This window comes from Magnolia sinica, chromosome 8 (genome assembly GCF_029962835.1).
Source record: "Magnolia sinica isolate HGM2019 chromosome 8, MsV1, whole genome shotgun sequence".
In the NCBI taxonomy this organism is placed as follows: Eukaryota; Viridiplantae; Streptophyta; class Magnoliopsida; order Magnoliales; family Magnoliaceae; genus Magnolia; species Magnolia sinica.
Window position 1 is genome coordinate 74,866,595 of NC_080580.1, and position 15,845 is coordinate 74,882,439.

The window sequence follows — 15,845 nt, forward strand, 5'->3', positions numbered from 1 at the left end:
ATGGCTTTCTATTGTTCCATCCCGTCGTGATCTAGGCCTTTCAGTTTGGAAGTCCTACTCATGTAGATGGACCATTTGGTAAAAATCTTACTGATGAGAGGTGGCTAATTTTTAATATTTGTGATTGAGAAATAAGGGCGCAGATTGGTCCATCTAGGGTGGGACGAACTGGATGGACGGTTTGGATCTCTACTTGGTGGGGCAGAAAGGTGAAATTCCGGGATTATTTAATATATTTTGCAGCTAATCTACACGCTACCGTATGTGCCTGTATTGCATGTGGGTGATCGATCCATACCGTCCATCATGTTCATAGCACCGTTTAAATATGCCCTTGCCAGAAATTCAACCCGGTCAAGAAAGAAATGGATGGATGCTGTATGTAATTCATTATGCCACATCGGCTTGGGCGGCCTTATACCCGTGTGAGCTCAGTGAAATTTTATTGGGAAAATTGTCCGTATGTACATTTTTTTTAAAGGATTTTTACAACAAAATTCCTCCGGAATGATGCCTGGTGATTAGAAATTCTAGGGAGATTCTAAAAAGGAAATTAAAAAAAATGCCATAGTCATTTTTCTTTTTCTTTTGATGGCGTGTTTGGATTCATGAAAAGGAAAGGAAATACCATTTCCTATTAACTTATTTTTTATTGTTTATGAAGACATTTTTTTTATAAGAATAAATAAGAAACACCATTTCTCATTTTCTCTTAAAAAATTTTAAAAAAAAATATTATTTTCCCACATGTCTCCTAAGAAAGTAATTTTCCCACTGGAAGGAAAATAAATTTCTCACCAGTAAAACACACTAGTGCCACCACCCATCTTTCATCGTCTCACATGTTTAACATGTGCGGGTGTTTCACCATCCATCTTATATTGTACCACACACATGCTACTATTCCACACGTGCCACCATTTATCTTCAATTGCGCTCCACATGTATGAAGCAGCTGACACGTGAGCTTATATATGCCACCATCCATTTTTACTTGGGTCTCATATGTACAAAGTGCCTCTATACCACGTGTGCTGCGGTCCATCTTTAATCACATTTTTTTTTTTTTTACAAATTTCCCACTGTACGACCCTTTTATGGCCCACCAGCCATTTAAGCCCACTTCTTTTTAAGCTTCCAAGAATACTCCTCTGTGTACGGATGACTTCTCAAGGGACTAAAATAACCCATTATTCCTTCCTTCCGGAAGCCGATTGGCTGATGTGCGAAGACGAGCGTTGACGCTCCTCGACATGGGCCCCACAATGATGTATTTGTTATATCCACACCGTTCATACATATTTCGAGATCATTTCAGAGCATTATCGGAAAAAAAGAATCATATCCAAAGATCAACTGGACCACACCACAAATAACAGTGGAAAACTTGATTTTTACTGTTAAAAATTTCACAGGGCCCACCATAACATATATTTTCCATCCAATCTATTGATAAGGTCACAAAGATCCAAATGAAGTGGAAAAACAAATTTCATATTGATCTAAAACTTCTGTGACCCCTAAAAGGGTTTCAATGGTAGACGTTCAATCCTCCACTGCCTTTTACAGTGTGGTCCACTTGATAGCTAGATCTATCTTATTTTTCATCTCAAGCCTTAATACTTGTTTGCCAAATAGATGGATGGTTTGGATATAACACATACATCATAATGGGACCCACAAAAAGCCGTGGGGATTACAACTGGAAAAAAATAGCCTGATCAGGTCAACCCCGACTCGCTATCCCACCTGTGTAATTTTTTATTTTTTATTTTTAAATACAAGGAGAACTTTCTCTCCTACATTTTTCTCTAATACATATTGATATAAATATGTATATATAAGCATATAATTTTTTTTTCTCTCTTTTTATTCATTTCTTTCTTTATTCATTTAATAAACATATCTCTTAAACCAGAATGAGTTACTTGACGTACCATACTGGATTTTGGGGTAGGAGATGCTACTTTAGCTAACGAACCTACTTATTTTCCAAAATTCCATCAGGTCGATGGTCGAAAATCTATTTTATTCACTTCGCGGTCAATTTCAGTCAGTTCGCGATCAATTTCATTCATTTCATTCACTTCGCGGTCAATTTCAATCAGTTTGCAGTGAATTTCATTCATTTCATTACATGGTCAATTCCATGCATTTCACTGTCAATTCCCTTCACTTTTACGGTCAATTCGCTTCACTTCATGGCCAATTCCATGCATTTCACGGTCAATTCGCTGCACTTCACAGTCAATTCCATGCATTTCACGGTCAATGCCGGTGATTCCCCTTCACTTCACGGTCAATTCCATGCATTTCACAGTCAATTTCCTTCACTCAATTCCATGCACTTCACGATCAATTCCCTTCATTTCACGATCATTTCCATGCATTTCATGGTCAGTTTCGGCGATTCCGCTTCACTTCATGGTCATTTCCATGCATTTCACGATTAATTACCTTCACTTCATGGTCATTTCCATGCATTTCACGCTCAAGTGAAGGGAATTGACCGTGAAATGCATGGAAATGACCGTGAAGTAAAGGGAATTGACCGTGAAATACATGAAAATGACCGTGAAGTGAAGGGGAATCGCCAGAATTGACCGTGAAATGCATGGAATTGAATGTGAAGTGAAGGGAATTAACCGTGAAATGCGTGGAATTGACCATGAAGTGAGGGGAATCGCGGGAATTGACCGTGAAATGAATGGAAATGACCGTGAAGTGAAGGGAATTGATCGTGAAATGCATGGAATTGACCGTGAAGTGAAGGGGAATCACCGGAATTGACCGTAAAATGCATGGAATTGACCGTGAAGTGAAGGGAATTGACTGCGAAATGCATGGAATTGACCGTGAAGTGAAGGGAATTGACCGTGAAATGCATGGAAATGACTGTGAAGTGTGGTTAATTGATAATGAAATGCATGGAAATGACCGTGAAGTGAAGGGGAATCGCCAGAATTGACCGTGAAATGCATGGAAATAACTGTGAAGTGTGGTCAATTGACCGTGAAATGCATGGAAATGACCGTGAAGTGAAGGGAATTGACCGTGAAATGCATGGAATTGACCATGAAGTGAAGGGGAATCGCCGGAATTGACCGTGAAATGCATGGAATTGACCGTGAAGTGAAGGGATTTGACTGCAAAATGCATGGAATTGACCGTGAAGTGAAGGGAATTGACTATGAAATGCATGGAATTGACCGTGAAGTGAAGGGGTATCGTTGGAATTGACCGTGAAATGCATGATAATGACTGTGAAGTAAAGGGAATTGACCATGAAATGCATGGAAATGACTATGAAGTGAAGGGAATTGACCGTGAAATGCATGGAATTGACTGTGAAGTGAAGAGAATTGACTGTGAAATGCATTGAATTGACCATGATGTAAAGAGAATTGACTGTGAAATGCATGAAATTGACCTTGAAGTGAAGGGGAATCGTCGGAATTGACCATGAAATGCATAGAATTGGCCGTGAAGTGAAGCGAATTGACTGTGAAATGCACGGAATTGACCGTGAAGTGAAGGAAATTGACTGTGAAATGAATTGAATTGACCATGAAGTGAAGGGGAATCGCTGGAATTGACCATGAAATGCATGGATTTGATCGTGAAATAAAGGGAATTAACTGTGAAATGAAGGGAATTAACCATGAAATAAATTGAATTGACCATGAAGTGAAGGGAATTGACCGTGAAATGAATTGAATTGACCATGAAGTGAAAGGGAATCACCGGAATTGACTGTGAAATGCATGGAATTGACCGTGAAATGAAGGAAATTGACTGGAATTGAAACCTTTTTAAGGGTCATAGAAGTTTTGGATCATTATAAAATCTAGATAGGCACACTTAACCTATATATTTGGTTAGATGTTCATTACCAGTGTGCATGTAGCTCATTTCCATGCATTTCACGATCAATTCCCCTCACTTCATGGTCAATTCCATGCATTACACGGTTAATTCTAGTGATTCCATTTCACTTCACGGTCATTTCCATTCATTTCATGGTCATTTTCCTTCACTTCACGGTCATTTCCATGCACTTCACAGTCAACTCCCTTCACTTCACGGTCAATTCCATGCATTTCACAGTCAATTCCGACAATTCTGCTTCACTTTATGGTCATTTCCATGCATTTAACGGTCAATTCCCTTCAGTTCACAGTTATTTCCATGCATTTCACGATCAATGATGATATGCCAATCATATTACAATATCATAATGCCAATCAGAGAAACAAAGTATCTAGATGGATGAATTTACTTTTCAGTGTTCTGGCCTCTCACTATATTGGAAGATTACGTCCAATTAAACACACTATTAAGTATTTTTCTTGCATAAAGAAAGGAACAAGAGCTCAAGGGACATCTATCAATTATATATGTTTCCCTTCTATTCTAGAACATCAAGTATTTCTAAACTAAGCTATAAACATAATGCCAAAACATAAGCAAAGTCAAGCAAACATTCCACAATACTAAAACAACATATTGGAGGATTTAGATCACCTTATTTGTCAGATCTCTTATGTCCTTGTCATTGCATGTGCTATAGTGACATTCCTGAACATACAATGAATCACAAACATTGTCAAAAACCCTTTAACTCCTACAAAAGCACGTGGTTCTTGGACTTAATGGGTCTCTTCGGAACATGTCCCTTGTTTGTCTTCTCCATGCGAATGTCTCTCTTGTGTATTCTTCACTACAGGGGGATAATTAAAAATAAAAAATAAAAATCATTAAGTCCGTCTTCCTAAGCAATAACCAAGTCACTGTCCCACTGAGTCACTGTCATTTAGAAAATATGGCTGTCACTTAGCAGGTGTTTTATTAACATGATGGAAGGCGATCATTCCCATTACAAGAAACATAATAATGGGTTTAGTGATTTTTATTTTAATTTTTTATAACAATGTTATCAACCCACTCGAGATGTGCCATATTCATATCCTTGATATTTCAATGTTATCAACACAAGATTTGATATTTCACAACTTAGAAACGTTCAAAGAAAAAGGAATCTCAAGAAGAATCAGGTCAAATATTTTGTTCTACCTAGCCAATAAGGAGATAAATCTTGTAGCTGTAGATCCATGAGAAAAAGGGCTCTAATCACCCATCCTTGTATATTGGAAGCTCAATTCCTTTCTGATTTTTAATTGATTCTTTTTTGTTGCTTGCTCAAACAACCAACAAAACGAGGAATCTCAAAAGGAGCAAACGGCTTGTGATGCTAGAAGAATGCTCACATATTTCTATAACACCAGGACCTCCAGATCTTGGAAACCAAACAGACCATGATGTCCCACTGACCCGGTCGACCTTGAGTCACTGTCCCACTGACCCGATCGACCTTGACTCGCTGTCCACCCTCTTACAATCGGCGGGTTATGGCTACGGTTATGGCTATGGTTATAATCCGTAATCATAGGGAGCCCCAACTTTCAGAAATCAAAAAGCTGAAAAAGCAGGGGCATTATCGACCTGAGAAATGGGACCGTACAGCTGGGGGTTATTCTTGGGAGCTCAAAATAAGTGGGCTTATTTTTTGGGAATGGGCCATAAATGGGTCGGTACAGTAGGAAATTTCTCTCTTTGTTTTTTTTTTTTTTCTAACACACGCACTTAAACAACATACACGCTCACACGCTTGCACTACATTGGGATTTCACCACCATGGGTACTTGAACCCATAACTTCGTGTTAAAACTCTCGTGGGTCTACCACTGGGCCATCTACCATCACTTAGAATGTCCCACATGGGGAGCGGATTGGATATTGAACACTTCAGTAGCCAAAAGGCTACTAAAGTGATGTGGCAAAATGCCATTGGTTAGATACCGATGGCATGTTCCCTGGGAATAAATACTACTCCGTTAGATCTGTTAACGGAATTTTCTCCCCGTTACCGCGGTGCACCCACTCGGCCAAGAAATCAGATTGTCACACACTGAGTAAATTCAATTGAGCCCACTGTGAATTTATGTGATTTATCCATACCTTCCATCTATTTTTCCATCTAATTTTAGGCGTTGAGCCCAAAATTGAAGCTTATAAAAATCTCAAGTGGACCATACCACAAGAAACATTGGAAATAATGATTTCCATCGTTGATACCTTTTCAGGCCCCAAAGTGATGTTTATTTTTCATCCAAACTGTTCAAAGGATCAAAAAACATGGATGAAGGTAAAAAAAACAGATATAATCTTGATCCAAAACTTCTGTAGCCCCCAAGAATTTTTCAACGGTATAAATTCAATTCATACGGTGTGGCGTCCAAACTGTGCAGCAAATGCCTGTTGCCAGGAAAATGGGAGACGCACAAATTGCCTCGTCCATAAGTCGAAGTGAGGACACCACGAGGGGATCCTGACTATGGGGCCCATCTTGATGTATATTCCTTACTGTGGGGCCCGCCTTGATCACAAACTTACTGGGTTGAAGACCCTTCTACATTGCCACAAGGCCTCAGTGGGATCCTGACTGTGGGGCCCACCTTGATGTATATCCATTACACCCATGCCTTCTATCAGCTTTGAAAGGTCATTTTAGGGATTGATCCGAAAGCAGATACAAATCTCAGGTGGACCCCACAGAGTTTACTTAGTACGCAATCTGCTTCCCTTGGCCACATATCGGTAAACTCCATTTTCAGGTTTTTTTTTCCTTCACTCTCTCTTAATATTCTTACTGCCCACCTTGCATCCTAATCTCCATCCACTGATCACTGTATTGCTTTTATTTCTTTCGATTGAGGCTCTCGAAGACACCCACCTACCATTTGGTGCGTGTGATACCTGAGAGGGGACCCCATTTATGTTGATGATTCAACCCTTGCCAAGCAATGATGCGACATAAGAGGGGACCCCAATTATGAGAGGGGACCCCATTTATGTTGATGATTCAACCGTTGACAACCAATGATGCGACATGAGAGGGGACCCCATTTATGTTGATGATTCAACCCTTGCCAACCAATGATGGGACGCATTAGATTACATTATCTTGGGTATGCAATGTCTGCACCTAGACTAAAAAACATTATTCCTCTTAAGTGAAATCCATTCATTTACAATGTGGTTTTTTTTTTTTTTTTTGGCCCTTTTCATAATGTAGATATAGGTTGAAGGTAAGCCAATGGAAGCTTTGAAACTAGCAAAATGCCTGTGGTGCAACCTGCACAATAGAAAAGGGAGCAATTTCAGCCCTTTCAAACACGTCAATGGCACAAAAATACACCGCAAAATCCAAGCGCAACCTACACAATGGAGAAAGGAGCAATTTCAGCCCTTTCGACCTGCACAATAGAGAACGGAGCAATTTCAACCCTTTCAAACACGCCAGTGGCACAAGAACACATCGCAAAAGCACAAATAAAAGTAGTTGTTCTTTCTTTTGTTAGACTTACTTTTCTTTTAGCTTACATTAGTTATAAGTTATTGTTTATATTTAGGAAATAATGCCCCTAAATTGTTTTTACTGACTTTCATCGACAAAGTCATGAAAAAATGTTCCTTATAGTCTCTCTCTCTCTCTCTCTCTCTCTCTCTCTCTCTCTCCTCTTTAGGTATGTTGCAAGTGAAATTGTCTCATTCAAGCTATTCTCATCAAGTAAATGAGACTAGGATGACTCTGTTTTTATTGCCCAAGACTGTCTATATTTTTTTTTCAGGGACTGTGATACCCAACATATAACAAGGCATAGGCAAGGCCTATATAAGAAAAAACTTAATTGTGCGCTCAACTTTTGTTGATAGCAATGAAAAATGAGAAATCGAAGATCACTGCAATCTGAGAGCTCTAGTAGTGTATTTTCATGATGGCCCATGCAAAAGTGATTTTAATACCATCTGGATGGTTGATTTGATTGTCCACATTTTTCAAAGCACCATAGTGGACAATCTCTCCATCAAACTAATGGCTAGAGAGAAATCCACGTGCAAGTAACTGCCACATGGGCTTATGGATACTTGTTTGTTCATGCCATTTTAGCATGTGAACCCACCAAATAATATAACTGGACTGTCCATCAGGTTTGCCCTATTTGTAATGAACTTGGAAAAAAATAAAATAATAATAATAATAATAAGAGGAAAAAAGAGGCAAGGCAAAGGATGGAAGGATTGACTGTTAAAGTAAGAAATGATTCATCTTAAATCAAATACCAAACTAGTGGCATTTTTATAAATATGCTGCTATCGAGAATCAAGATACCACCTACAAGGGTCATTTGGTAATTTATATTATAGTACCTTATTATTAAAAAAAAAAGTCTTTGTTGCATCCCACTCAGATACACAAACAATCTACATTCTTCAACATTAAATCCACATGTACAAAAAATTCACTTCCATTCCACAATTGACACATAGGAAAAAAATTGAACAATAATAGTAATAATAATCCATGTTCTTTCCACACTAGTCTATCTATATATAATACCAACCATTCGAGGCAGTCATTTAAAAAAAAAAAAAACCCCCGAGGCCATGCCTATTATCTAGCGAAAGAAAATGCAGAAAAAAGAACAATCTATCCAACCATTTAGACGGGCATAAAAAAGAAAAAAGGAGGAGGCACCATGCCTATCATTTATATCCGATTGAAGAAATTACCCAAAAAGAAAACATCTATCCAATTATTTTGGTAGGCACAAAAAAAAAAAAAAAACAAAAAAACAAAAAAAAACCGGAGCCACACCCATCATATATATCCAACGAAAAAAAATGCACAAAAAGCATCATCCATCCAACGATTTCAATGCGCGCCAATAAAAAAACTGGGGCCACGGAAGTTCCATATATATATATATATATATATATTACTCATAAATGAATGTCATTGTCCTGCATAACAAAATTCACACTTAAATGAATAAGATATCTTGCAATATCTAAATTAATAAGGTTTATTCAATATCATGGGAGTTAGAAATTTTCAATTTTACTTGGCTAACCATGATGTTTCCTTGAGATGAGTCTTAACATAAATGTAATAATTGCGGGTTGCTTGAGTGAATTTGTTGGTATAAGTTGATGTTTGGTTGGTAGCCAGAAGTAACCAAAGGAACATTCATAAATCCATTACGGCCACTCTCAGGTATTCTGAGTTCGGTAACATTCAAACTCTAGTAAAGTGAAAACATAACAATGGAAATTCCAATAAACATAAGTGATATGAATGTTAAATGTAATATAGCAAGTTAACTACATTAAAACTCATGTTTACCTAATTCTCAATTGTCAAGTGGTTATGTTGAAATATGCTAACATGAGGTGGTTGGTACCCGCATTGAGTGTAGCCCACCATTGTATTATGACCATTTCTTACATGGGATCCACTTGGTAATTCAGAAGGACTCGCCACCGTAACATGTGATCCCTAATAAAGAAAAAAAAAAGAAATTTAAACAACAATAACATATAATATAACAAGCTTTAGTAAATATATTTTCTATAATACCTGATTGAAATGATGTAATTGGGGGATTGTAAATGTATAATGTTAAGGTTGAAATGAAAAATGGTGCATGATGTTTAGTGCTTGGGCCATTTCCTGTCTCTCTTATAGTTGCATAGATTTATGTCGGGATCTTTTTTTAAAAAATTTATCTAGCGGATTTTTATATACACGAGAATTGCCCCCAACTTTAGGCTTTACTTTAATTCCACTTACAGTTTATGAACTCCGACTATCAACAAAAGTAATTTTTTTTCCATCTGCTCATAGTATGCATGCTTATTATGTAAAGATTCAGTCGGCTAAAGGCATGCACATTCAATATCTACACTTTTATCAATAAATTGAGATAACCTTAGTAGAGGTTCCTTGATCCCTTTCATACATTCTATCACTACATCATGAAATTTATCTACATATTTATCAGCCACTTTGAAAACCTCGTCATGTTCCCCAACCATTGCCGCAATTTTAAGAAAGTTTGCGAGATAAATATTGATATCACTTGCCTAAAGTAACATTGGGCTCGACTTGTATTCTTGAACCATTATGATCTCTAGGAACACCTACTTTTGCATCTCTTTACCATCTCTTCAAAACATAACGAGGATGAAGCACCTTTATATTATAATAATCTAAAACTTTCAATGCATGACTACATAAGATTCCCACGAACTCAAACTTCTTACAAATACATGTCATTGAACTGTCTAATGAATCAAATCTAACATTCCGTCCATCATCTCTATTGTTATAAATAACTTGAAACTCTGTAACTGTGCCAAACTTACCACATTTATAAATTGCAGCATTAAGAATTTTCTTATACTCATTTTGAAATATCTCAAATACTTCTGAGGTGTACACTTTTGCCGCTTCCTTTAACATATTTGCATCAATACTTTGCCTCATTTTGAAATCAGCCATGGATTCCCAGTATCGTCGATCAGCCACCACCCGTTCATATTGAGTAAAGAAATGCAAGAGATTGTGTTTAGATTTCAAATATTTTTTTAATAAACTATTCATGCTCTCACTTCGTTAAGTCTCTTCATATCAACATAAAATGTATTCCGTCCATAAACCAAAGCCCATTTTTCTCTCACTTTAAACAAATCATGCAGCCACTTATTTTGCACTAAATCATACTTCTCAAGCATAGCATTCCATGCAATCATAAAATCTTCCTCCCTCTCATAATCATATAAACACTTACCGAAATCAATTTCAAAACCTTTTGAACTTTTAAATAGATGGTTAAGGTGCTTGGCAGCATTTTGATAAATATATCATATACACAGACGATGATATGATTCTGGCATCACTGAAACTATTGCATTAGCCATTGCAGCATCTTGATCTGTTAGAATTATTATTAGTTGTTTTCCAGACATCACACTTAAAAATGTTTGAAACAACCATTTGAAAGATTCAATCATTTCATCGTATAGTAAGGCCGCGCTAAATATTATAGTTTGCTTATGATGATTTACCCCAATAAATTGGGCAAATATCCATCCATAACTATTTACTCTATATGTGGTATCAAAGCAAACAACATCCCAAAAAATGCTATAGTCAATTATTGACTTTGCATCTGCTTAGAACATATTCATAATTTAATCATTTTCATCTACTTGTATTGTATAAAAGAAAAATGAATCCTTTACTTGCATTTTCTGAAAGTATTCTAAAACAACTCCTACATCACCCTTTTTCATTGTTTTCATCCGCTTTTTCCATAAGTAATTTTTATAATCAATGGGTAGGAAACCCAGATTTTCCCAACCACCATATTGTTTACTTAGATAATCTATAATTGCTTTAGGCGTTATTCTTGAATCATCCGCCATATCAGCTTCAGCTTTTTGAACATCAGTCAAGCCTCTTTGTGATCTTAACATATGTACCTTTAATGGTGAAATAACCTCATGGTTATGCCGTGCCACAAAACCTGTCACACAATATTTTCCATTTGCTTGAAGCTTCAAACTCATGCCTGCTTAACATTCAGTTCTTGTAATTGGACGATTAAACTTTGGTTGATTGATTTGTTTCTTTTCATATTTTCGACCTTCTTTAGAACAATAAAATCTTCTTTGAAGTATGACCCCATCATCAGATTTTCTTACCCAATCCTTTCGAATACTAAATCTTATCTTCCCAACATAACTATTGTAATACTCATATGCACTCTCGTCAGAAACGAATTCTATTCCTACTTTTGGTTCTTCATCAAACTTTTCATATGCATTGACTGGTACATCTTCTCATACTTCTTGATCCTCTATCTGCTTACTTGCTTCTTGATTATATATTTCAAAATCAAATTCTAACCTCCGACATGGTTGAAAAAATGATTGACTTTTAAAAGCGTTATCATCCATTTCACTACCTACAAAAGTAAAAATTACAAAATAGAGTAAAATTAGAATTATTCAAATGCTAACCCAAATAAATAGAAATAATACTTTTTTGGATTTATCGAACCTTAAGTTAGTTAAATTTCAAGAGATGAATATCCATCTCTTGAAATTTAAACATAGTTGGAGTTTCTCATTTGCAGGTGCATGGGTCATAGGTGCAGTTAGATCCGCAATTGCAGCCTCCATTCTCGGATCCATCATTCATCTCAGACCCTTCAAAGTATCCCTTCTGAGGAGCAACCCTAACAATCATAGTTTTAGTGGTGGTGGTTTCTCCAGAGAAAAAGAAATTAGGATACATCTTGCATCCTCCACAACCAGCGTCGCACTTGCAGGCAGATCCACATCCGTAATTTCTGACTAGTGCAGGTTTATGATTGTTGGTGTCTAGGCCTAAGTCAGTAGTGAATTGCCCATTCCAAATATCAAGGGACCACTGCAATTGGGGCTTGGCCCTACTTTAAAAATAAAAAATAAAAAATTTGTAATTTCTTTGAGGTTATGTTTAGTTGCACCAACTATCATGAAATCTCATGATATTTTGAACAAAATTTGACATATTAATCGTAAAATATCAAAAATTTCATGACAGCTTGAAGACAGATGAATGGCTTGAGTGATTTCATCTTCTTTTAAAAAAAAAAAAAAATCTTTTAGTTCCATTGCATTTTTGAATGGTTGGTGTAAAGCATGTCATCAGTCCATCACCTTAGATTGAATGGAGATAACATCTCAAGATGAATATTGACACACTAATTAAGCAATTGCAATTGATATGTTATCTTTATGAACCTTTCATGTTTCATAAAGATAATAGGGCAACAATTTGAATGGTCCGAAGTATCCTAATGTTGCAAATTTTCGGACATAATTCATTCACAACAGAGCTTAAATATGTTGCAAATAAACTAAAATATCAAGAAAAATATATGAGGATAAGACATATACATGATCCACCTCCATCCATTGCATTTCACACCACTTCTTCTATAGTAGTTGAAGAGGCGAGCTTTGCTAGACCCACACACGTGTACAAGTCATACGCCACCATGAATGCCAACGTGTCATGCAAATGAGATATCCAAGCTATCCATCATGTGGACCTCACAGTGCAAATGCTACTTATGAAAGATAAGGGTCCGCGCTCCATTCAGTAGGTGTTTCTGGATATTAGAGAATTGGATGGCTTAAAATACTTTGCGGATTTTAAAACCTGGCATTTTCTGTTAATTGTGATCCATATGAATAGTGCAAGGACCTGATTTTTGGTATGGGGTATCTTAAAAATTTTGATGGATGGCTTGGATGCTGCACCTGTCTGCCACATTGGCATATGTGGTCGCATGTGTAGTAGGTGATTTGTACAGTCGCGTGGACTTTGCAAAGTATATAATCTTCTTCTCCTCTCCTTCAAAACCCAAATACCCTTCTGATGATTCTTCTCAATAATCATCAAAACTGAAATTTGAAATTCAGTTCCCTCTTAGACCGAGCACACACACGTACCTGATTTTGACGCACGATAGAGGTGGGTGGGTGGTGATTAGGATGTAAGGCGGCTTTGCATTGTTAGGAAACTGGATCCAGGGGAAGATAATGAGGATGTTATGAAGTGGATAATGTTGATGGCAAGAAGCAGAGAGAGAGAGAGAGGGAGAGAGAGAGGGAGAGAGGTTGATGGCAAGAAGCAAAGAGAAAGAAGAAAAAAAACATGAAAAATGAAGTTTATCTGTGCGTGGCCGAGTGCGTTCACAGCCTAAATGGAAAAACACCCGCTAACGGATCTCCATTGGAAGAGCATTTATTGGAGGAGGAAACAGCCAGTTGGTATCACCAATGCCATTTTGCCACATCACTTCAGTAGCCTTTTGGCTACTGAAGCATTCAGTTTCCAATCCGCTCCCGTACCACATGTACCAATATCTACGTATATGCACATGTACTCATACATGTTTGTCCTTCTCCAAGAGTCCTAAATTGTCACATGCCAATTGTTATTACCAAAATTTTCTAAAGATTTTTTTAAAACCAAACAATAAATTTGGCAATAAATTCCATTTTTAAAAAAAAAGAAAATCCTATTTAAAAACAAATATAGACAATAAAGCTTTGTTTCCAACAATTTCTTGAAAATAAGGTTTCTCAATAAATCATCTATCCTTTCCCATTTTTCCATAGATTCAATGAGGCTCTCAAGTACCGAAAGTCAAGAATTGTGGATGTGGAGCCCACGTGGTATTTGTATAACATCTAATCAATCCAACATAAGTACCCATCATGGTGATTACATGAACCAAAATCTGTTTGATCGAATCATGAGATGGGCTAAAGCTTTAATTTGGATGTCTTTTAAGTGGTGTATATTATCATTTATGGTTTGGCCCACATTTTGATTGGGTCCTCCATATTTTTGTCTTCTAATAATTACCCTGTGGTGCATTTAATGGAGTACTGTTTGAATTGGAATGTGAGACACATACTATATGGGCCCCACAATTCTCAATTCTCCACTTTAAAAATTACAAAGATAAGCACAACTGGTTTGTCAAGCCAATACTTGGAAAATTCTGAATTCCCAATTAAAAATCCTTTTTTAAAATTGAAAATTTTACAAAAGATTATCAATTTCATCTAGAATTTGATGGGGTTTTCCTTCTTAGGTCAGAGGAGATGTGGTGTGGTTCGGATGCCACAAACTGTGGAATCACCGCGCTGCTCGACCAGTCGAGAGCACCGTTCAACCAGTCGAGTGGGCCGCTCGACCGGTCGAGTGGTGGGGCTCGACTCAAAGTCCAGTGACCAATTATTTTTATTCATCTGGGCTGCTTGACCAGTCGAGGAGTCTGCTCAACCGATCGAGGCTCCACTCAACTAGTCAAGGACTCTACTCGACTAGTCGAGGTTACGCAGATTCTAGTCTGATTTTGTGCGGGATTCATAAATTTGAGGCGGTTTTTCGCTGTAGGGCGAAAGGGAGTTGCCTAAACTATACAAAGGGGTTCCTAGGGTTTTTCTAAGTAATGCAAGAAGGTTTCCTAAAGCTTTACAAGGGTTTACAAAAGGGTTTAAGGCTATCAAAGGTGTGTGAGAGAGAGAAAAAGAGAGAGAGGAAGCTTGTGGAAGGGAGGTTATGCTCATATAGGTGATCTACTGTGCACTCGATATCTCAGCGCTTTTACGTCCTCGTAATCGGTGAGATCTCTCCGTTTTTCTTTATTCCCTTATTGTTTATCCACTCCTACGTGAGTGAAGAAGGTTTGATCGAAGCGGTGTGTACTTGTGATCGGTTGTAACGTTCTACTTCATAGTGGATTGTTGATCTAGACGAGGTCCCGTGGTTTTTACCTCTTTGAGGGTTTTCTACCTAAAAATCTCTTGTGTCGTGTGATTTGTGCTTTGATTTATTTCATTGCTTTATTATCCTATAATTCTGGTGTTTTTAGGAGGCTAGATCCTAAGGTTTTGTGCAAAGCCCCCAACAAAGTGGTATTAGAGCTAAGTTCATTGAATGGAGTGAGATCGATTCTGAATTACGGAAGGTGTCTCATCAAGGATAATCAATCTCAATGGTTCTCACTAGACCATATGGAAGGCTAAGATAGAGGACTTGCTTTATTATAAGGACTTGTATTCTCCAATTCAAGGCATATCAGCAAAGTCAAAGGATATGACAGAGGATGATTGGAAGAAATTGGACTAGAAGGCGGTGGGTTTATTAGACAATGGTTGAACAATTCCATATTCCACCATGTGTCTATGGAGACCTTAGCCTCTAACCTATGGCTGAAACTATAAGGGCTGTATGAGAGGAAGAGAGCCAACAATAAGGTTTTCATAATACCACAACTTATGAATCTCAAGTTCAAAGATGGTAGATCTGTGGCTGAGCACATGAATGAGGTCAGCAATATATTGAACCAGCTCTCCGCTATGAAGATGGT

The 15,845-nt window shown here is 37.4% G+C and overlaps 1 protein-coding gene across 1 annotated transcript; it reads right to left on the bottom strand.

The window, feature by feature from the left end:
* Nucleotides 1-12,019: 12,019 nt before the first annotated feature.
* Nucleotides 12,020-13,817, bottom strand: LOC131254313 (metallothionein-like protein type 2). The gene is made up of 2 exons (XM_058255304.1): nucleotides 13,685-13,817; nucleotides 12,020-12,297 (listed from the first exon to the last, which is right to left on the bottom strand). The coding sequence occupies exons 1-2, from the start codon at nucleotides 13,815-13,817 to the stop codon at nucleotides 12,035-12,037; spliced, it is 396 nt and encodes a 131-aa protein (XP_058111287.1). The 3' UTR covers nucleotides 12,020-12,034.
* Between the last annotated feature and the right edge of the window lie 2,028 nt (nucleotides 13,818-15,845).